Below are 14,467 nucleotides of genomic sequence, written 5' to 3' on the forward strand. Positions count from 1 at the left end.
CCAGGTAGGGCCATTGCGGCCCCTCAAAAGGGCCTGGGGTCCCGTTTCTCACCTCAACCCATGAAGAGTTTGAAGCTTGCATTTCTTCTATTGGGGACACAGATCAGGTGAGGCTGAGCAAGCAATCGACTCCCTCGAAGGGCTGCTTGCCCCCTTTATAAGGCCACAGGTGTGTCAGGAATTTGGAGCTGATCCTGGGCATTAAGGCACCTTAAGCTTTCTTAAGTCCAGGTCTCAATAATCAGCTCACCATCCAAAAAGGAGATGAAGTTCAAGAGCTGCTTATGTACGACAGTCAAGACGCTGCTCCATTTAACTGAGTGGGATTTTCTTTTATGCTGGCTCAGTGTTTGGATGCTTAGTTTAAATCGCTGAAGTGTGTGTGTGTGTGTGTGTGTGTGTGTGTGTGTGTGTGTGTAAGTGTGTAAACTGGGCGAGGCGATTGTGGCCCTCCAAGCATCTCTGTCTGGCCCTCAAAACCCTCCCTGGACCATATCTCACAGGTCCTGCCTTGCATCCTTCTTGATTTTTTTGGCCTCACTTGGCTACATCCTTGAACTCCAATAATGCCTTTTGCTTGTTTGAATGGGGGATAGAGAATGTGCGATAAAATTCACAATCCTTACTCCATCCACTTCTGTTTGTAGTCCCACCCCGTCTGCCCTGGAAACTCACCTAGAAAATAATTCAGCTGAACAAGTCCACCCCAAATACAACACACACGGGTGGTGCTGTGGGTTAAACCACAGAGCCTAGGACTTGCCGATCAGAAGGTCGGCGGTTCGAATCCCTGCGACGGGGTGCGCTCCCCTTGCTCAGTCCCTGCTCCTGCCAACCTAGCAGTTCGAAAGCACGTCAAAGTGCAAGTAGATAAATAGGTACCGCTCTGGCGGGAAGGTAAACGGCGTTTCTGTGCGCTGCTCTGGTTTGCCAGAAGCGGCTTAGTCACGCTGGCCACATGACCCAGAAGCTGTACGCCGGCTCCCTCGGCCAAACAAGATGAGCGCCGCAACCCCAGAGTCGGCCACAACTGGACCTAATGATCAGGGGTCCCTTTACCTTTAATTCTTATGCAGAACTATTTTTCTAGAATAAGAGGTACCCCAACTCACCATGGACACCTCCCTTGTTCTCTTATAATGGCAGCAGTGCCCACCTGAGAGGTGCCAGAACTGAGTTCTGGTGAGTTCCAACTGGGGAAAAAAGCAGCCTTCTTTTATGTAATGGTTCTAGGGGGTTGCTCGTGCGTAAGTTGCCGCCACTCCTGGCTAGATTGCCTGGTTGAACCCTTTCATTCCTGGCTGTCTCAGTCTCTGGCAGAATCCGTCAGTGGGCGTTTCTTGAACTTCTTCCAGCAAAGAAGTTCTTTGACGCCAAGTCTCCTCCTACTCTCCCTGCGCGGAAGTCCTCCCCACTGGTCTCCCCACTGGTCTCCGGTGAAGAGTCCTGGAGCCTTCTCTCCGATTCCCCCATCTGCCCCCCTTCACCCCTGGTGTTACGCTGATTTCCTTCCCCAGCAGATGGGCTGCCTCTCTCCCTGCTGGGACCCTCTCCGGCATCCCTCTGGAGCCTTCCCTCCGCCTCTGGCTCCGATGGCAGTTCCCTGACATTTTACTTCAAAGTAAACAAGCTATAGGGTTACACGCTTAGTTTATAAATGGGATGTGGGTTTAAGTTAACTAACAAGTTTAAGTATAGCCCTGCTGCAGGTATTTCTGTTAGATCGAGGTCCTCTGGCTTGATGGATGTGCATGTATATTTTAAGGAACTGAACAGAGTGACAGATTATGAATCGCTGGGGAAGTGTGTGTGAACTTCATATTGTCCAACTTATTTTTTAGTTGTTCTTTTGTTAATATTGCCTCGTAGAGTATGAATGTCTTATTGATTTGTCAATCATCTGACTCACGCTGTAACTGTGATGTTTCGCTTATTCGTTAGCTGCTGGTTTGCTAACAGTACTTAATAGATTGTGATTGTTTTACTGAGGTTTTGCTAATTATATGATGTGATTTATGCTGCCCGTGTGATGCTTCGTCATGTCATTTATTGTTTGTGAGCCGCTTTGGGATTCATTTGAATGGGAAACGGCACAGAAATACAATCAAATCACTCAACTACCAAAATGAAACTTTTCCATCATTTTTTTTTTAATTATTCATTTGCATTTCTATTTATAAAGATTAAACAAATCTGACCAAAAAGTACATATAGTAATACTGAAATACAAAATTGATCTGTGGGGAAGCAGCCCAGAGGACATGTTTCTGCGGCCAACTCACTGTAGCAAAACATTGGTATCAAACATCTAACAAGTCTTTTGCATGACAGCCACTAACTTGACATGCAGTAGTTTTTGTTTTAAATATATATATATATTTATATATATTTATATATACCGTATAATATATATTTTCATTTACATATGTACAGAGTCCAGGTAAAAAAAGGCTTTTGATAGAAAATGAAAAGAACCATGTACCCACGGAAATCAGCAGGAAGGTGCGTGTTATCATATTGAGACACTGAAAACAGCTTATCTTTTGAGATTTATTTATTTTTAAAGGCATACAACTTGGCTGTTCCATGAGCTTCTTTACAAGCGATGTTGTTTCTGTACCTAGGAAAAATATTCTGTGGAGGGAAGTTATCCGGCACGCCATCACCATAGAAGTGTGGTGGAAATATTTATTTTGCCCTATGCGGAAGAGTCACGTTGATGGAACGTCCCTGAAAGCCTTGGGGGGTGTGTGTGAAAATGCTTTCTTTTGTTTTTAACAGGGGACTGTGATGCAAAGTCTACGACAGGCAGCTGTCTGCAAATGCCCCTTTCCTGCTTTTTCTCACCGGCAATAAGCAACGATGGGAAAACACACGAGAGGTATCTGAATGTGCCTCTGAAACGCTTTCTCCAAACAGCTCATCGATTCAAAGTGCCAGATATTGCCTTTTCAAGTGCTTTCTGGAACACAACGGAAAATGATCTCCGCAGAACCACCTGATGAAAATTGGCCACAATTTTGTTCACCGTCCGCTAAAAGAGCTTGAGGCTGAAAATGACTCCGTGAATGGTGATTTCCTGGATATGGCAGTTATTAAAGCAGTGTTTGTGGCTAGGGAGGTGGAGAAGCCATTTTTAATGGGAGAATCCAGCTGATTGCAGAAAACTTCTTTCCTCGTGCAAAATGAAATATACCTAGTTGGGTAACAAGTGCAGGACGGAGGTGTTAAGGAAAATCGGCAAGGCTTCCCCTGGAATACAAAATGTTGCAGAGAGATTTTGACTGCAATCAGCATTTGGCCTATTTTTCCTCCAGCATGATCCACAAACAACAGTAGCTTTAAACCATGATGGCGGGAAGTACTTTTTGCACTTCCTGTTTCCCGAGTACATGACTCTTGCCCATGGGAGCAACATCTGAAAAGCATCAGTTTTTGTGGATTAGTATCCAAATAACTTCTTACAAATGGTTCTAAATCTGTAAACTAATCTCACAGGATCCATAAAGGCATTGGGTTGTCTCCAACTATCTACTCAGTGTAGGACCATTGAATTGAGTAGACTTACAGCAGCTGTGATTTCGGTGGACCTACTCTGAGCAGGACTAGGGATGACTGGGTCTGTTAATTTCTGTTTCTCTTTCTTGCAGTCTTTGCTTCTCCAGATCTCTGCATCAGTTTGCAATTTCTTTTTTTAAAAAAGGAAAGTCTGCAGGAAAATTCATCAGCATCAGTTTGCAATTTCTTTTTTTAAAAAAGGAAAGTCTGCAGGAAAATTCATCAGCATCTTAGTGCAAATTCCTCCCTAACATGCATATTTTTGTATGCAATCTTGCCTGATAAACACATTTTGTAACTTATTTTCACTAACATATGTGGTGCTGTGCACACATTTTCCTAACATACATATTATATGATTGGAGAACTGCGTTGTGAAATTGAGAGAACTGTGAATTTTGAAGGATAGCTGCATTTCAGTTTGCATATTGTTTTTGAAAGCACGGATCAGAGAGAATCTCCGTAAAATTTGAACGGAACCGAATTTCTCCTCCGTCCCTAATTATGACTACCTTTGGATACAAGCCGTGAGATATGAGTTTGATGGTCTTCTGCAATGACTTCACATGAAAAACAACTCAGAACCTACTCCCCCCCCAAAAAAAAAGACATGAAAAAAGCATAAAACTGATACAGAGAATAAAACTATTCTCTTTTAACTAGAGAGTCTACATTGTGCTAACAGAAGAATAATTCTTTTTTTTTAATAAGCCCAGCAGACCCAGTTTTTTGACATGTATTGACACTTATGGAAGTCAGTGCTGGTCTTTGAATTCAGCTGCAGGCTGGACTTCCCAGCTGGGATGAAAACCTTCTGTGGACTCGGAGCTACAGAAGGGTCTGCCCTAAACTTCTGTCTTGCAAAAGACTCTGGTGAGTTGCTGAGAGTGTGTGTGTTGTTTGATGCCAGAGAACTGTAGTAGCCACACAAGGAAGGCTTCCAGTTTCTCAGGTGTATTAGCTGCACAAAAGTCAGGCCTCTGATCTCCCTGCTTGGATAATTCTCTTAAAACCAGCAAGAAGCCTTTGGCAATTCTTCAGCGGCCTCTCTTGTTTTCTCTTAAGAGGAAAGAGGCCAAGGAGGAAGATGAGGGTTAAAGAAGGTAGCAGTCGCCTCAGGTGAGTGACACAGCCCTTTGTGTTGTGGGTTGACCGTTTATGTTTTGAGCAGATTGTCAAACACAGCGGCATGGAAGCTTTGGCCCTCAAGACACTGAGCTCCAACTCCCAGAGCATCTGTTTATCGTGGAGACGTCCCCTAGGTTCAATCCCCAATGATAGGGCTGGGGAAAAAGACTCCCTGTAGGAAACCTCCAGAAAACTCCTGCCAGTCCGTGCAGACAATACTGAGCTGAATGGACCAACAGTCTGGGTATAAGGCAGCCTCCTACACTTTTAGGTCCCAGCGTGGCCAGTGGTCTGGGGAGCTGGAACCCAAAAGCATCTTGAGGGCCACAGCTTCTTCACCGCTTATCTAACCGGACGGCTGAAATACTTCAGAGCAAAATTGAAAACTAACCACCCTCTGCCCACCCCCACCCCCAGTCTCCCGCACATACACCGAGGACAGACAACAGCTAGAGATGTCACCGAGTATCTCTTAATTCGGAGATTCAACAAAACACTTTGCATCAGTTACATACTACAAAAAAACCAAATGAAAAGAGGAAGAGGGAAAACCCCTAACCCATGTATCTATAGATCTATATTACTATATATTTGTGCATTCATGTTGCCACTGTGTTCACAAGGCAGCAAGGACTGAATCCAGAATATCAAAGAAGTCACAGATCTAATGCATGCAGCCCTCTGGACCACCCCCCCACCCCCCAAACACACACGCACACACACACACACACACACACACACACACACACATAACCAACTTGCTGCAAGAGTAAATTCAAGGCATCCCAGAGAAATCTGTAGGACTGAAGCTTGAAAACAACAGGAAATAACAAGTTGTTGTGGGTTTGCTTTTTTTAAAGGGGGGCGTGTAGCAGTGTCCAATAGTTCCCTGCAAATTGGCTGTAGCTGGGACCCTCAAAGCAAGGCCCGCCCCCTCTCAATCCTTGCCGACATGGGACCCTTCCCGTGGCATGAAGTAAACAGGAAATCGGAAGGCAGCCGTTGTTCCTTGGCCGGGGTTGTGTGCTATGCTCTTCCCAGGTATCTGGGGTGTGTCTGTGAGGTCAATCACTGAGGAGGGCCCCCGGCAGCTCGTTTGTGAGCGTGTGCCAGTGCTCAATCTTCTTATCCTTGTTTTTTAAGCAGTCAAACCAGTGCTTCAGGCGCTCCCCTTTGGCATTGATCCCAAGCACCACACCACCTGAGGGAGACAAATGAGAGACAAATGGGCAGGCAGAGCCTGGTGGCTGTTTGTGCACCCACACACCCACACACACAAAAAGGATCAGTACAAAATTTGGATTTCCATCACGGTGTTATAGGAATTTGAAGGCCCCCATTGTCTCTTTCCTCACAAATCCTGTCTTAAGGGCACATTCAAGATATGAACAGGGTGTGAGCCTGTGACCTGTGATCTAGATTCAGGAATTCAGTAGTTATAATAACAAAAGAGGGGCCAAAACCCAGATAATGCAGTCAGGGAACTTGCCAGACAGGAGATAAACAACGCACTCGGATTTCTGTTGTAGACCGCCTTTTCTGTGATATAGGTATGATGTATTGGGGGAGGTGGTCCTGGGCTGCTACACTCCTTCTGTGATGTATGTAAGATGTTTCTGGGGGTGGTCTGGAGTTGGAGGGTGGGCAAATCACCCAAATCATGGTTGACCCCTGTAGTCTTCTAAAATCTGTGTGTATATTGGCTGTGGCTTCCTCTTTTAAGGAGGAAGGAGATAGCTCAGAGTATGAGACTCTTAATCTCTGGGCCGTGGGTTCGAGTCCCATGTTGGGGCTCCTGAAATGCAGATTCCCACACTGCTGGGGTTGGTCTAGATGGTTCTCATGGTCCCTTCCAATTCTGCAATTCTGCGAATGGGGGAACAGACCAAATTCTTACCACCTGGACTAAAAACATGGAACCAAGACACAATTATTCTTCAGTTTTTGTACTTCTCCAAGTTTTGCAACATAGATTCTTGGCTCAGAAGAACTGCACCAGAATGCGTTGCAAAATGTGAATTTCAGGGGGCAAATGTGGGTATTGAAATAAACTCTGTATTTAAGATACTATTTTGTGATCAGATACATACAGGTATGTATTGAAATACAAATTTTTGTATGGATATTTTTTGGTATGGATTTTTTTTTAAACTACAGATTAATATGGAAATGGGATGGAAGGGGTTTAAGAATAAACACGGGTAAAATTGCCATGCACTGGGAAATGAAATTGACAAGAGCTGAGCCCTCTATCCCTTGTGGGAAGATACTTAGTGGGAATCTGTGCAATCTGCTGTAAAGGTCATGCTGAATCCAGGTGACATTTAACAGTCCGGTGCCTTAACAATTAAACTATCAAAGCTTTGCAGATCTCCCTTGGGAATCTCAGACTCACCAATAAAGTCGTTTGATTTGCCAATGTCATAGTCCCACACCGTCACCTCTAAGGTCTTCTTCGCCAAGTCACCGTGCTTAATCTCGTAGCAAAATTCCTGCAGCGGAAAGGGATAAACGTGCATTCAGGACGTGTTTCCAAACTTCTCGCTCTTCTTGTCCAGCACTCTTTCAATGAAGCAGAGCTGCAAACTTGGTGGTGCACTGGAGAAATTGCAGTTTGCAGGGGGCGCTGGTTAGTATGCCAAGTGGGGCTGATGGTACGAAAGTCTGGGAGCCCAAACAGGAGATGGCGCTAGAGTGCTGGGGACTTTTTAGTTTAGAGACAAGGTGAGTAAGAGTCGACCTGATAGAAGTTTTTAATATTTAATGCTGTGTTGTTTTTAACACTTGATTGGGAGCCACACAGAGTGGCTGGGGAAACTCAGCCAGATGGCCGGGGTATAAATAATAAATTATTATTATTATTATTATTATTATTATTATTATTATTATTATTATTATTATTATTCTAAAATTACTCATGGAATTGAAAAAGTGGATAATTTTATTTTATTTTTTTATCCTTCGTAACGCAAAACTTGGGAACATTCAATGAAGCTGAATGTTGGAAGAATCAGGGCACAGAACAGAAAGTCCTCTTCATGCAGCACATAGTTAATCTGTGGAACTCCCTGCTACAAGGAGGTAGTGATGACCACCAACCTAAGTGGCTTGAAAAGAGGAACAGACAAATTCATGGAGGAGAAGGCTATTGCTGCCTACTAGCCACGGTGGCTCTGCTCTGCTTCCATGGTCAGAGGCAGCAATCCTTCTGAATACCAGTTGCTGGTGTGATAGGAATTTTGAGGTCTTAGTTACATGTTAAATGTACCAACCAAGCACATACATAGATCAGCACAGGAAGACCGACCTGAAACCATTTTGATTCCCAGACTGAGCAAAAGGTCAAAGGAAAATGGAAAAGCCTCTCCATTGTCTTTTCCTTCACAAATCCTGTATTGAGATATGAGTAGGGTGTGAGGCTGTGACCTGGCCCAGGAACTAAGTATTTATCATTACAAAAGACTGGCCAGGCTACCCAGGCAATCCAATCAAGTGACCATTAAACAGGTAACCTGTCAGACGAGATAAACAAGTCACTCAGATTTCATACCTTTCCTGTGATGTAGGTATGATGTATCTGAGGGGTGGTCTTAGGTTGCACCCCTTCTGTGATGTATGTATGATGTATGAAGGGGTGGCCTTGAGCTCCAGGGCAGGGAATTCAAAATGTCTATATAAGGCCTTGCACGCCATTGTTCTGGGTTCCTCCTCCCTCCTGTGTGAGAACAGGATGCTGGACTAGACGGGACAGTGGCCTGACCCAGCACGCTCCTCTTATGTTCTTAAGTTCAGTGTCAAGTAAGGGCCAACTCATTTTCACTTGGTGCCCAGTTTCCTATCTGCTGAGGAGGAATCTGACATACAGTGCCAACCGCCTGGACTGGTTTTAAGTGGGAAGGTATGCAGATGGGTATTCGCTGAGAGCAGATGTGGGTTGGTGGGGCAGTGCCCCCTTCACCCTGACGGAGAAATGGTGGCCCTCCAGATGCTGTTGGACTCCAACTCCCAGCAACCAGCACGGCCAATGACCAGGGATTATGGGAGTTGTAGTCCAGTTGCATCTGTAGGGCTGCCAATGTTCCATATCCCCATACCCCTGGAAGAAATAAAATATGCGGAGCCTGGCATTTTGCTTGTTGCTAAGCTGACCACAGCAGCACTCCAGACCTGATTCCTTTACCGCTCCAAGACTAGGGATGGGATGTCCTCAATCTGAAACTTTGGAGACCAAAGTATTGAGCTGGGTAGACCCATGGTTAGAGTGTGTCACTTTCCTACGTCCCTCCATCTAGGGCCCTTTCCATCTCCCATTGACCTGTAACAAACACCTGAAACCAGAGTGACTTTACCTCATTGAATTCAGGGTTGAGTGTTTTCTTCTTTACTGCCGTCTTGTGTTTGGATTTCTTGTCTTCATCCGGTTTCAAGTACCTGCAAGTGAAACCACACGCCGACGTATATTCTATCCGTTATCCACATTGCAGGTTAAATAAAAATTGGCAACATGCATAAACAGAACAAACACACACACACAAAATCTAGGACTGGCGATATCCACTTTTCAACATTGTGATTGTTATAAGGTCCCAAATATAAAATAAACGTTCATAAATGTACAAGGCAAACGCATACGTAAGTATATAAACCACCTGTCTGAAATCGTACAGGACAGCAATCCTGAAGCCATTTTGACTGCTTTGCTTCTCAATATTCTCTGGCTGGCCTCTGTTATTTTCTCCTACCAATAGGGAACCCACTTAAGGACTCTATACAGGGTCTGGAATGCCTCATAAGGGAAAAGGAGCAGTTCCCCCCCCCCATAACACGATGCATCACCAGCTAAACATCCTGATACAGTGATGCATCATTCTTCCTCCTCCAGCACCCAGAGTGCAGAAGAATGAATGAGCAGCCTTGGCCCCAGTCTTGGCGGGAGCAACAGCAGTTTCATCCCAGAGCCCTGGGGCCAATGGAGCTTGATTCTCCATAAGTGGAGGGACTCAGGAGCGACAGCGGTTTCACCTGCAATATACTGCTAGGTAAAGGCACCATTGAGGATGCGGGTGGCACTGTGGGTTAAACCACAGAGCCTAGGGTTTGCCGATCAGAAGGTCGGCGGTTCGAATCCCCGCGAGGGGGTGAGCTCCCCTGGCTCGGTCCCTGCTCCTGCCAACTTAGCGGTTCGAAAGCATGTCAAAGTGCAAGTAGTTAAATAGGTACCGCTCCAGTGGGAAGGTAAACGGTGTTTACTTTGTGGCCACATGACCCGGAAGCTGTACGCTGGCTCCCTCGGCCAATAAAGCGAGATGAGCATCGCAACCCCAGAGTCAGCCATGACTGAACCTAATGGTCAGGGGTCCCTTTACCTTTACCTTAAAGGCACCATTGCACTCTGGCTCTCAAACTGGTGCTGGGCGATGTGTCAACACATCACCCAGGCCTAGTACAATCAGAAATTAACAGAAATAACTGAAAAACTCCAAATGGTGCTGTCTGAAGGCTCTTTCTCCACCTCGCCTAACGGCGGGGCCAGGTGCCAGAGCTGCAGGGTGGGTGGGAATTAGGTTACTTTGGAGAATAAGCAGATGTCTCTGAGAGGCACTTAACAAGCAAAGATGTGGATTAGGCAGGGAGAGAGAGGAGAACGGGTGATGGTTTTTCATCCATGAAACCTAATTAGGAGTATCAAAGCAGGAGGGGTGTTGTGTACAGAAAGTGGGGATGTGTGTGTGTGTGTGTGTGTGTGCCTGCCTGCTGCCTAAAGGCCTGGCCTGGATCATTTCAAGGAAGAGATCCTGAGCTGTCAGCCAGTTGGCCGAGGCCTTCGGAGTTACAGTCACCAGGATAGCTCCACAGCTGTAAAACAGGGCTGGGTTGGAGTTCCTGGCCAGAACGGTCCTCAGGACTCTTCTCACACCATACTCCTCCTCAGGCCACGCCCCTCAACCCAGGCCACGCCCCTAACTGACCCTGCTTCACACCCTCCTCGAGTGTCTTTGCCTGGGTGGAAAAACATCCTTGAACTCTGATCTTTGCTTGTCTGGAGGGAGGACAGAGGTTCTTTGCATGCACAAACTAGCCTACTGTTGTGATAAGAATTTAAAGGTCTTCTTCTTGTTGTTGTTTAGTTGTTTAGTCGTGTCCGACTCTTCGTGACCCCCTGGACCAGGCACTCCTGTCTTCCACTGCCTCCCGCAGTTTGGTCAAACTCATGTTGGTAGCTTCGAGAACACTATCCAGCCATCTCATCCTCTGTTGTCCCCTTCTCCTTATGCCCTCCATCTTTCCCAACATCAGGGTCTTTTCCAGGGAGTCTTCTCTTCTCATGAGGTGGCCAAAGTATTGGAGCCTCAGCTTCAGGATATGTCATTCCAGCGAGCACTCAGGGCTGATTTCCTTCAGAATGGAGAGGTTTGATCTTCTTGCAGTCCATGGGACTCTCAAGAGTCTCCTCCAGCACCATAATTCAAAAGCATCAATTCTTCAGCGATCAGCCTTCTTTATGGTCCAGCTCTCACTTCCATACATCACTACTGGGAAAACCATAGCTTTAACTATATGGACCTTAAAGGTAAAGGTAAAGGTACCCCTGCCCGTACGGGCCAGTCTTGACAGACTCTGGGGTTGTGCGCCCATCTCACTTAAGAGGCCAGGGGCCAGCGCTGTCCGAAGACACTTCCGGGTCACGTGGCCAGCGTGACATCGCTGCTCTGGCGAGCCAGAGCCGCACACGGAAACGCCGTTTACCTTCCCGCTGGTAAGCGGTCCCTATTTATCTACTTGCACCCGGAGGTGCTTTCGAACTGCTAGGTTGGCAGGCGCTGGGACCGAGCAGCGGGAGCGCACCCCGCCGCAGGGATTCGAACCACCGACCTTTCGATCGGCAAGTCCTAGGCGCTGAGGCTTTAACCCACAGCGCCACCTGCGTCCTATATGGACCTTAGATATGTATTAAATGTTCATAAATGTACCAACCAAGCACGTACATAGATCAGCACAGTAAGACCGACCTGAAACCATTTTGATTCCCAAACTGACCAAATGTTTTCCCTGCAAGGGGGGGTGGTGGTCAGGGAGCCTTCCCATTGTCTCAGGAATTGAGGAATCAGCATTTTAATGGGTGACAGACTATCAGGAAAGACAATCAGGAAAGGCAATCAGATAACCTGGCAAACAGGAAAAACAACATTCAAATTTCTGTTTTAGACCGCCTTTTCTGTGATGTAGGTATGTGGGGGGGTGTGTCTTGGGTTACACCCCTTCTGTGATGTATGTATGATGTATGGAGGGGTGGTCTTGAGCTCCAGGGCAGGGAATTTAAAATGTCTATATAAGGACAGGCACATCTTGGTTCTGGGACCTCCTCCATTCCTGCGGGTGAGGGGAGCACCCTGTTGCAACAGATCAATAAAGATCAGGCTTACTAGCTGCTTTGCTTCTCAATATTCTCTGGTTGGCCTCTGTTATTTTCTCCTACCAATAAGGAACCTACGTAAGGACTCTATATGGGCTCTTGGATACCCCATAAGGGGAAAAGGGCAGATTTTGTTTACGACACTGTACAAAAGCCACATTTAACTCCATTGAACTTTTGCCTCTGGCCCTACCCACTGCTGCCTCTCAGCCCTTCGGAGGATGCCCAGAAGGAAATGCGGCCCCCAGACTGGATCCCCCCCCCCCCGGTGGGGATGTAGTAAGTTTTCTTTTACCAGATCAGGCTATCTGGCAAGTATTGCCTACTCTGACAGGCAGCCACTCGCCAGGGTCTCACTCCACTGCTTGGGACCAGAGACGCTTTGAGCTGGAGATGCCAGCAGGGAATGAGCCTGGGACCTTCTGCAGTCCAAGCAAGTGCTCTGAAATGGGTTAGGTCCTGGCTTCAATCCCAGGCATCTCCAGTGTTGCAGGAACCCCCCCCCCATCATTCAGTTTGTACACGACACACACACACACTCACACATGACATACATGGCATTTCTGTTATAAATTCATAGTAAATCAACCATACATCGGATTTACACCGGTCCACTTTTATTTTACTCCATGAAGGAAGGACTATCAAAGGGGGATGGTTTGATACAGGACAGCCATAATCCCTTGACCATACCAGCACATACACAGGAGCCCTACCCAGTTGGCATGACAACCTTGATGGTCCCAGACAGAAGACCATCAAGGTCACAAAGGACTTGCATATGGGAGTGGATTCAACATGGACTGGAACAAAGGGCAATGATCAGATCTTCCCTCTGGGGGCAGGAAACTGCCAGATCCTTTTTGTCTCCTGAAAGTGACTTGTGGGGAGGGGAAAAGGAGGAACCAGCTAGGTGACAAGACACTCAGGTTACCTCCACAACTCCTCCCTCAACCCCTCCTTTTTGTGATGTGTCAATGATGTAGTCATGATGTAGTTCTAGGGGTGTAGTTTGGGGGATTAGTAACTAATAAAAGTTGGGGTCTCCTTTTGTTCTGGGCTTCCATTTTGTTTCACCTGGTGGCAAGTGGGAGTCCTGTCGCGACAGTCTTCAATAAAGACCAAGCCTACTGGCTGCTGTTTTGCTCTGGTATTCCTGGCTGGTGTCCTTGTTTTGTTGTGCCCTCAGATTTCTACGTTAACACCAGGAAGGGCTGGGGAAAAAGTCCTTGCCTGAAACACTGGAGAGCCTCTGCTGGTCAGCGCAGTCTATCGGGTTGCAAGTCGCCAGAGCAGCAGGCTATGCCGATCAACCTTGTACTACCAGACTCTGCCTCTCCTTGGCGCTGCGTTCATGCCCCATTCCAACAATCAGTCCTAAACTTACTTTCTCTCCAAAAACGCATTTCTAAAGCTATTCTTAGAGTGCTTCCTTTAGCCAGGAAATGCACAAGCCAGGAGAGATAACTAGGTTTTCTTCAGCATCCTGTGAACTGGCCACGTTGAGTCAATGCTGGTCTTTGAATTCAGCTGCAGGCTGGATTTCCCAGCTGGGATGAAAACCCTTTGCGGACTCCGAGCTACAGAAGGATCTTCCCTAAACTTCTGTCTTGCAAAAGACTCTGGTGAGTTGCTGAGAGAGAGTGTGTTGTTTGATGCCAGAGTATTGAAGTAGCCAAACAAAGAATGCTTCCGATTTCTCAGGTGTGTTAGCGGCACAAAAGTCAGGTCCTCCGCTTCTTCTGGAGCAATTGGAGGTTCCAGTGAAGAGGAACTGCCTCTGATCTCCCTGCTTGGATAATTCTCTGGAAACCAGTGGTAATTCTTCAAAACAGCCTCTCTCATTTTCTCTTAACAGGGAAGAGGTTGAGGAAGAAGGGGGTTAAAGAAGGTAGCAGTCGCCTCCGGTGAGAGACACAGCCCTTTCCATTGCGTGTTAACTTTTTATGTTTTGACCAGATTATCGAACACAGTGGCATGGAAGCTTTGGCCCTCAAGACGCTGACCTCCAACTCCCAGAGCATCTGCTTATCGGGGAGACGTCCCCCAGGCTCCATCCCCAATGATAGGGCTGGGGGAAAAGACTCCTTGCCTGAAACCTCGGAGCTACTGCCAATCAGTGTATACAACCCTGAGCTAGATGGAGCAATGGTCTGGCTCTGTATTAAGGCAGCTTCCTAGGTAAATGAGTCCGATGAAAATCGACTTTCTGCTGCATGTCCTTTTCTATTAAAAAAGAGAATTGTGCAAAGATCGCTAGGAAAAAAAGGTTTGTGAGGATGACAGTGTGGTTGGTCCCAGGCAGATGGCTGCGTCGCTCAACAAGGCAGGGAGTGTTTATGAATCTTGGCAGAAAAGCGAGACCTT

General features: G+C 46.6%; 1 protein-coding gene and 1 long non-coding RNA gene across 2 annotated transcripts in view; one reads left to right on the forward strand and one right to left on the reverse strand.

Moving 5' to 3' along the window:
* Positions 1 to 2,146: 2,146 nt before the first annotated feature.
* LOC309358050 lies at positions 2,147 to 4,153 on the forward strand. Its single transcript, XR_014163310.1, has 2 exons — positions 2,147 to 3,707; positions 3,765 to 4,153. It is a non-coding gene; the product is annotated as an uncharacterized lncRNA (long non-coding RNA).
* Positions 4,154 to 5,142: 989 nt separating this feature from the next.
* Positions 5,143 to 14,467, reverse strand: part of DOC2B (double C2 domain beta) — a 122,599-nt gene continuing 113,274 nt past the window's right edge. The window contains exons 7-9 of the mRNA XM_081890572.1: positions 9,036 to 9,117; positions 7,082 to 7,178; positions 5,143 to 5,887 (exon numbers count right to left, since the gene is read on the reverse strand). Coding sequence (XP_081746698.1) covers positions 5,751 to 5,887; positions 7,082 to 7,178; positions 9,036 to 9,117 — 316 coding nt within the window. The 3' untranslated portion in view covers positions 5,143 to 5,750. The remainder of the gene's footprint in view (positions 5,888 to 7,081; positions 7,179 to 9,035; positions 9,118 to 14,467) is intronic.

This window comes from Podarcis melisellensis, assembly GCF_964234715.1.
Source record: "Podarcis melisellensis genome assembly, chromosome: 15".
Lineage (NCBI taxonomy): Eukaryota > Metazoa > Chordata > Lepidosauria > Squamata > Lacertidae > Podarcis > Podarcis melisellensis.